This window comes from Loa loa, assembly GCF_000183805.2.
Source record: "Loa loa unplaced genomic scaffold supercont3.2, whole genome shotgun sequence".
NCBI classification, from domain to species: domain Eukaryota; kingdom Metazoa; phylum Nematoda; class Chromadorea; order Rhabditida; family Onchocercidae; genus Loa; species Loa loa.
In genome coordinates, this window is record NW_018108182.1 from 1,012,959 (window position 1) to 1,022,225 (window position 9,267).

General features: G+C 25.7%; 1 protein-coding gene across 1 annotated transcript; it reads right to left on the minus strand.

The window, feature by feature from the left end:
- Positions 1-216: 216 nt before the first annotated feature.
- Positions 217-7,693, minus strand: LOAG_16412 (discoidin domain receptor protein 2). The gene is made up of 13 exons (XM_020449064.1): positions 7,595-7,693; positions 5,427-5,658; positions 4,285-4,432; positions 3,847-4,044; positions 3,440-3,534; positions 2,996-3,102; positions 2,683-2,792; positions 2,344-2,478; positions 1,883-2,040; positions 1,434-1,549; positions 898-1,035; positions 695-827; positions 217-511 (listed from the first exon to the last, which is right to left on the minus strand). Exons 1-13 carry the CDS (start codon positions 7,675-7,677, stop codon positions 272-274), a joined length of 1,893 nt encoding a protein of 630 aa, XP_020307523.1. The 5' UTR covers positions 7,678-7,693; the 3' UTR covers positions 217-271.
- Positions 7,694-9,267: the final 1,574 nt, after the last annotated feature.

Here is a 9,267-nt window from a genome sequence, read left to right on the forward strand (position 1 = left end):
ACTAGACAATTATTTGCCGAAAGATTTCCATGGATGAAATTTTTAGATTCTAAATATGACATTCCGGCTGCAATTTGCGTACTTACCGATAATAGCAATTCTGTTCTGTAATAAAAATCTAATATAAATGGAAGTTATTGATACGACAAATATTACGTACGTATCTATTATTTGATCCAAAAAAATATCTTTTATGGTTGTTGATTTTGAGTCATTTTTCCACATTGTTCATTGTAAACGTTTGAAGATCTCGATAAGTTTGTCGTTCATTTCACCTGTATGGTATCTCATTGTTCAAGCTTTGAAGATATTGACCAAGATATTGCTCGATGTGTTCATGGATACAGCTTGTTAATACTCCATTACAGCAGATACCAATCACTTCCAGTATATTTTGATGTCGTAAAGTACTTAATTCGCCCACTATAACTTCAAATTCTCTTCGATCATCATGACTTCGATGGAATGTTTTATTGACCATTGTACGTTGTTCCAACTTGCACAACCAAATCTGAAATGTTACGGTTATCTCATGCTGTAATTAAGAAAGAAATAATAAATAACCAATGTAGAAATGACCTACTAGATTCATTTATTCATTAATATTAAAAATTCGAAAAAAAGGTCGTTATTTCTCCTCTTTCTTTCGAAAGACGAATTTGCAGCAGTTAAGCAATAAGTCTTATCAACCAACCTCACCAAATCGGTTATTGCCCAAATGTTCATGGAATCGTAAACATTGTGGATCAATTTCGACGAAATTTGTTGATCTATTTGTATCATGAACTTTATCATAATCGTTCGCTATTTTAGATGACACTAAGTTCCTTAAAATAAAAAAAAAATATATCAACTGATTCATGGAACACGGTTTTAACTGTTTATATAGATACTTACTCCATTAACATATATCCTAATTGTCGTGGATGTCGCATACAAACATCACTTGAAGCATAATGAACTGTCGAATTGGGAAGAGATTTTGTGGGATTGCATACGGTTTTACTGTTAATTCCGGTAATTTCCATATCATTGCTAATGAGAAGTCGACTTAGCTCGGTTTTTTAAGAAATAATATAAAAAATTTTATCCAGTTTTATGATAATCTCAGAGACGTTGAAATGTAATGCTTCAAAAAGCTTAACTCAAAAGCCTTAAGAATCTCTAGTGATATTTGGTCTATGGTTAGGAACTTTGACCATGTCATATGTCCAGATATCATTATGTTTCAATTTACGTTGTTAAAGACTCATACTATCATCTTAAATTTTTTTTTTTTTTATTATATAGTAGCCCTGACGGCAAAAGTCGGTACTAAGCTTTCTACTGGTAAAATTCTTTCATGATATTACATATCTGATAAATCATATCGAAGCATATTGGATTGGGTTAGCGCTAATTGATGAGGTAAGTTGCAAAACGAAGAAGTGTACCTGACATAGTACGGTTCAGCATATTCACCACCAGAAGACTGATTGGCATGAAGTTTTTCCAGTAACGAATTCTGCATGTTGTCATTAGTCATACGATAAGCATTTGGAGATGTACGCTGAAAAATAACCTCAATATTTTATTAATAATTTGATTCAGAAATTAATTTATTAATAATTTGATTGATTAATTTATTAATTTATTAATTAATTTATTAACATTAATTTATTTAATTTATTAATATTGATTTATTAATTTATTAATAATTTGATTCAGAAAAGTTCAGTTCTAAATTTTGTCTGAAATGGGCGCAACTGTCTTTAAAATTTATCTTATCTACTAATTCTTAAGCGATTACTAGATGCTTGGCCTTGAATATTCTATGTGTTTCTGCAATAGTTTGGATAAAAATCTCATTAAAAGTTTTTAGAAATGTTTTAAAAATAAAAACTTTAGCTGTTCGTCCTCCAATTGTCATCCGTAAATCTTTCGAATTTTTTTTCAACACTACAAATGGTCCTTTTCGTGGAAATGTACGACGATAAATCCATAACAAATAGAAGAGAACAATGAGAGCACAAAATAAGAAAAGGAGTGATGTTATTACAGCTAAAAGTATTAATTATCGTATTAAATTTACATATTGAAAGTTTCAAAACTCATAAATTACACCACTGATAATGCAAAGTTATGCAACTTTGAATGATATCATCAGTTAACACTTCAAATACTGTATTAGGTCAAAATGAATCGACAATTTCTAAAATACTGAAATTCATTTTTCATCAATGAATTAGCAATTACCTGGAAACGTATATCTATCACATATCAATATATATCATGATAGGTGTATACATATAAAAATTTTTAAATCAACTTATTTTAAACAAATATTAATTAAACTAAACAAACCAAATGATATCCATCGTGCACTATCTTCTGACATATCATTGATAGCAAAATAAGTTAGTGTATCACCTCTATTTGATAAATGATCCAAGTCAAATTCCTCATCGTCCAAATCATCCGACTCAAGCATTCCATTTTCTAAAGTGATACTTCTTAAGAAATATACTATTTGTTTGATTAATTATCAAAATTTTATCAGTTACAAGGAGTACGTTATCAAAGGATTTGCATATAGGTTATAATTCAATTTTGCAATTTCAACTTTAAAATGAATTAATTTAATTCATTTAATAAGAGTAAAATTTTTCATTTGTCTTAAAAAAAATAAATGCCAAAACTAACTAAATTCGAATTTAATCTCACTCAGCAATAACCAATTGCTATTTTCTGACAAAGTTAATTCGACTCGTAGTTCCTTAGCAATTCGACTTGGCACCGGTATTCGAACCCATCTAAAATTCATTTAAATAACAAAAGAAAAGAAAAAAATGAGTCAGAGAATATTCAACAAAATGCTGCATATTGTGTGTGTAATTTTGTATTTCATTAAAATTTTAATGATTTTGAATAATTAAAAACTTATAATGCTAACTTTGATCATAGATTAAAGTGATAATTTCATTGATCATTGCATAAGATAGTTTGTGAAAGAAACCTGGCTGATTGGAAATTTTTATCAGGAACATAATTAAAATACAAAGTTCTCGGTGAATATTGACCATCACCTTGTGATGAGAACCATATATGTGCTCGTTTAAATACCTAAAATAATAATACAATAATTAATTGATAATTTAACTTTTACAAATACAAGACGAATTCTCAAAATCTGTCTCAAATTTGGATAAATAAAAAGCAATTAAATGAACAGGTGTATTTGATTAATACATGCAATACGTGATCTTTTCATAACATTTGCGCATATCACACGTAATCGACGTACAAATCTTCCAAAATGAGATTCATGATTTGGGCCGTAAATACCGAGAATTAATTTTAAATATAATTAATCCATAATTCTAAATGATAAGCTTTAATTAATCCTTAATCCTTATTAGTAGTTCCGATTTCAAATTTCAGCGCAATAATTATGCAATACCTGGGCACCACTTTTCAAGAAATTTGATGCATGAAATAAAATAGCATTGATAATTTTCTTTTTTACAAATAATATTTCAATCGTAATGGTTGCACCTATAATAAAATTTTATTTCATCGTAAAAAAAAAGAAATGAATTTAGTAATTTTGGAAAAATCAAAAAATAAGTAAATGTATGGAACAAATTGTACAAATTAAAGAATGATATTATTTTGAAATTATTGATAAAATAATAATTTATTGAATGTTAAATTACTAATACATCAACAATTTAAGCTATTTTTTTAAATCGTCCAAAGATTTAATTGAAGTTAACTTCTTCATTTTTAATTTGAAAATAAATCAATTATATTTTGTAAAAAGCTCTAAATAAATGATAAATATGAATTAAGCATCAATTAGAATACCATGTTTTTCCTTACTCCAACCAATCCATTGTTCAGGATATTTCTCGAAATTATCCACACCAATAGCGCCATCATATAATTTGCCAAGGCCATTGATTAAATATCCGGATGAATTTGTAATTCCGTCATATGAAATATCTTTCAAATTTAAACCATCTATTATATCACCTTCCGGTATTGTGTAGGATAGAATTTGATCTAAAATATTTACAAGTAATTAATTTCATCAATTGATTCATTTAGATAATTTGGGTTAATGTTGAAGAACTCAAAGAATACTACTTATAGGATGTAAATCAAAGAAACTATTTCAGGTTTGTAAGAGTGACTTTTTTTTTTGATGCTTTAATCTTTCAAGATTATAAGAATTGACTGTTCTTCTGACCTCTAATTTACTAATTTACAATTCTTGTGATAAAATGATAAAATTCTCGTGACCTTTGTAAGAACATCCATAAAGTTCAACACGCATACAAACAGTACGTGTCACATCCGAAACAGGTATGACGCGTAGATTTCGTGCTACAATACCACCATCCAGTTCTTGAAATACTGCCGATTGTGTATCACTATTTCCAGCCAGAACCTATAAAAGTCCTTTCTTTTTTTTTTCAGTCCCTACCTTTACTATAATGTAAATTACACGTTTACGTAAGTAATCAAATGCACGAATCATTTTACTTCAAATAAACTTATTAAATTTACGTCATTTAATTGTTACTTTGTTTGACGCACGTCAAACATCTTCCAATTATCGATTTATTAAATCCCATAAGATCGATATGAACTGATTTCTTTAGCTTTAATTTTAATTTACTGAAAAAATAATACAAATAAAAAAATCTTAAAAATAATAATCTATTCGTTAAAATTATTATTGCAATCATCAAATAACATTTCATTTAATTTTTTTTTTATATCCATTCCCTCAGATATTTTATTGAGGAGTTTGTTGTTAAACAAATTTCGCATAATTTTAGAAAAAATAAAAAATTACTCGCAAAGTTTATTACTTTAATCCAAATTTCAGAAAGTTTTAAATATATATTATAAATTTAAATGATAAATTTATGGGAAGTATTTCCCTCCTAGATCAATCATCTCTCTCTCTATTTACCTGTGACATCTATGTTGTCACTTTATTAGATTGCATAACTAAAGCAAACAAATTGATGAAGTATATTTGGTATGTTTACTTTAGTATCATCTATTTATGAATAGTTCGGAAAAAAATTTGCATAATATTTGTAAATTTCTTAGGTTTCCACATTAAATAATTACTTAATTACTGCATAGTAACCGAATAATTAATCAATTATTTGCATTAATTTTATAAATGATAAACAATGAAAAATGATAAAGAGTAATTTAATATGTAACATCAATTTTTAATATAAATATTATTCATTCATAAGTAAAACACAGAAAAGTTTAATTTTTTATATTTAATTATCTATTTCGATTAAAAATTTATTTTGTATGCCAAAATTAATTCCAATTATATTTCAAATATGATATTTTAAAACTATTAATTCGATTGAAGAAATGAAGTAAAAGAAAAAAAAAAAAAAATACAGTACCTCATTTTGCCTTCCATCTTTATAACGTGCCCATGTACCGAGACTTTCACGCCAATACTCTAACATATAGCCTGGAGCATATTCCAATCCACGTCCGCTATCAAAACGTCCTTGTGTTTCAACAGCTGTTATCACCATATCCATATCAAAATCGATTTGTAACCATTCCACTACTTCAGAGTTAATTTGCTTACGTGGACACCACGCACCACTTCCACGTTCTGTCCGTATTCTATAAAAAAAAAAGAAAACTTTTTTTTTCAAATATTTTACAAAAAATATATTCCCTACAACATATCTTCAGAATTGCAGGATTACGCAGTGGATTTGGACAACGTGACCTTTAGAATAGATGACCTTTGGAAAGGCATATAATGTCCAGCCTTTTATTCCGTTTAGTGGCCTATGATATTTTCATTATCAAAATATTTTGTTTAATTTCATTAAGCTCATTTAGATCATTTAATTTTAACCGATTAATATGTGATAGTAACATTTGGCTTCCATAAAGTCTCAGATTGTAAACTTTACTAATATTAGCTAATCTTCTGCTAAATGAAATGTAATAAAGGTAGAAATGATCAAATTAAAAAATTCTTTAAATTAAAAAATTTTCATCCAATTTCCAATTAAAATATTCGTTTAAGCATAAAAGAAAATTTTTTTTTCAGTTAACAGTGATTATATCTCTTAAATAATTTTAATAATAGAAAAAGAGCAATGAATTTGTTCATACTGGTTCAAAGGTCATCAGTCAACTACTGCTATCACTACTATCAAAGATTATTCTCAATATTATTATGAGATCATTTATTCCAGCGATAAAATTACGCATATTTTGTTTAATTTAATCAAATTATGAAATGATATTTTGGAATGAATGATATGAAGGGATAGAATTAATGCAAATTTAAAACAAAAATTGATATCATTCTGATAAATTGATAAATGTAATCATATTTAATGCATTTATAGTATATCACTAGTAGAATTTCTTCCTTCTTCTTCTTCCACAATATAATGGCGCCAATTAAATTAAATTTCTGTTCCCTTATTTTTCATAAATTATCAATAATATATATAATGAAAATGAAATAATATACGGTAAATCTTTTTATCTTCAATGAATTAACCCAATTTATTCGAATTGAAAATTTTATATCAAAGTTTAAATTAAATGAAAGTTTTAGAATTAAATATCCATTATTGCAATAAACATTCGCTTTTCATTCTTTCTTTCCTTTTTACCTTAACAAATTAGATTGAATAGGAAAGGAAAGAATAGGAATTTATTGAATGAAATTTCAAATTAATATTGTTTTTCGGTCTTTCTTTAATATTTAAAAAAAAATAAGCAAAACAAAATATTTAGAAACAAAAGAAAAATATTTAAATATTTTTCCTACTTTAAAATTTTTTTATATTTAAGTTTTAAAATTTTTTAATATATATTTAACTTTCTTTTTTTGAATTCCATCCGATCAATTATTAGTTGTATTTATGAATATTCATGTTCTTTTTCATTTAATTAATGCATGGAATATAAGAAATATGGATGAAATCAGGACAATAAATGTTGTATGAATAAGGGAAAGACCAAATGGCTTAATTGGATTCAATTAATTATTCATTTCAACAATCCCATACGTTATGCAAATAAAATTATCCAAAAGTAATGATATGAAAAGAATGCTAATAATATTAAAGCTTAAATTTCAACTTGTCAGCATGTAGCAGTAAACAATAAATAATCCAAGCGTATTAATTTTGAATTTGTTATTAAATTGTCAATGACAAAGTTCAATATTTATTGTTTTATAAAGTTGATTTGAAATTAGTAACTCGAAATTTGAAATTAATTCTCTTCCATTTATCTGAAATTTATTTAAGCAAAAACAACCTTGGGAAAATTCCATTATATTTCAAATTAACTGATTTGAATTGGTCTAGATTTTCAGATCCAAAGTATTCAACTAACTTATCCAAAACATTTCGTTGTTTATTTCAATTATGTTTTAATTATTACAGCTTCGAATTTAAATCTTATATTAGTCAAATTTGAATTATTTGTAATGAATTTAATTTAAATATTGCAACATTTATTGAAGAAAATAAATGAAAAGAAAAAATTATAGAAATGTTAATGGAAAAAGAATTTATCAAATAACCTCGAATTTTGTGGTCCAGTAGTGTCTTTATCATGGCTTGAACTTGCTGATAATTGATTATCTTTGATAAGACCTGATTCCATACCCAATGCATTTGTGCATTCTTCTGAAAAGATAGCAAAAAAAGAAAAAATTTGAATATGCGGTAAACAAATCAAATAAATAAATGAAAAAAGTTTAAATGACTTTCTATTTCAAAAAAAAAGAAAAGGAAAGGAAAGTTCCCTTTATAAAGAAACAAAGAAAAAAATAAAAAGAAAGAGAGAGGGGAAGAATTTAATTATAGGAAATTAGCAATGAAATAAATTTTCATTCATTGTACTATCCTATCCTTTTTATTTCAGAAATTACTAGTCCTTAATTATCTAATTAGCAGTGTCGGTTAATGTAAATTATATATTTAATTCATCTCTTTTCCATTTAATCATAATCTATCAGCTATGGTACTCTATTACATCCATTCTTTTGATTCTGAAACCATCAAATCAACCTTCTTTTGGTCGGAAAAAAAAACCAAAAATTACTATTAGCTTAAACTTTGACCTCTCCTGATGATCGATTTCTATTATTCATGAGTAAACAAATAAAACAATACGAAAATATTTATTTACTATAGTGCATTCAGATATCAATTGCAACCTTAAAATGGTAGTATACACGGATGTCCAGAAAGAATCCGGATATTGATGCCAAACAATAATTTCTTTTGTAAGTTAAGATGAGCTATACTGTAAATAAAGCTAGTCTTACCATTGGTTCATCTTAATTAATAGAAGGTACAAATAGGTATGGTATGATATTTTGCTTAATTTCATTAACGGGATTGGGATGTTAAGGGAAAATAACCATTATAATTATTAAATTTATTCGGCACTTTTTACGATTAATTTTCTTTTCTTCTTTTTTTTCTTAGAAAATTCTTCAATTATCTTTTACAGATTAAAATTATATTTGTTATTGTAAGATAGAAAAAATAATTATCAAATCATTTTTTGCGAAAAAAAAAAAACGAAAATAAAATAAAATTTTAGAAATGATAAAAGATACAGAAAATGAAAATTTATGAATTTTTCTTTCATTTTTATTTATAAAAATTTTTTTCTTTTTTTTGCAAGGAGAAATATGACATAGTGACAATTTAATTGAAATAAAAGAATTTTTGAAATATCCCAAAAGTTTCTCTCATCCAAAAGAAAGAGAAAAAATGTGAGAAAAGAAAAATATTATTCATATCCAAATATATTATTATTATTAATAATTGGAGTTTCGTGTATGATAAAATTAGATTTTTTTCAAGTTCTTTTCTCGTAATAATAAGAAATATCTCTTATAACAACTTAATAGCTATATTAATTAAATTTATTACTTTAGCAAAGATAATGACAGGATGGAGGGAAGTGTCATAAAATTTTTAGTACTGAGGTAAAAAATATTCACTTTTATTCATCATTTTCTCCCCATTATTCTGGCTATTATGCATTCTATTTCACATATTGATGATAATAAAACAATGACGAAAAGTAATTTCATATGAAATCATGATGTTATTATTATTATTATTGTTATTATTATTATTATTATTATTATTATTATTATTATTATTATTATTATTATTATTATTATTATTATTATTATTATTATTATTATTATTATTATTGTATATTAATTGGTAG

Bases quoted from the DNA above. Each gene is read 5' to 3' on its own strand.
- LOAG_16412 (XM_020449064.1), bottom strand. From the start codon at position 7,677: ATGGAATCAGGTCTTATCAAAGATAATCAATTATCAGCAAGTTCAAGC. The intron at 4,433-5,426 runs GTACTGTATTTT...GGACTTTTATAG, and splicing joins AAGATGGAAGGCAAAATGAG to GTTCTGGCTGGAAATAGTGA. The intron at 2,793-2,995 runs GTTTCTTTCACA...AATGAATTTTAG, and splicing joins AAAAATTTCCAATCAGCCAG to ATGGGTTCGAATACCGGTGC.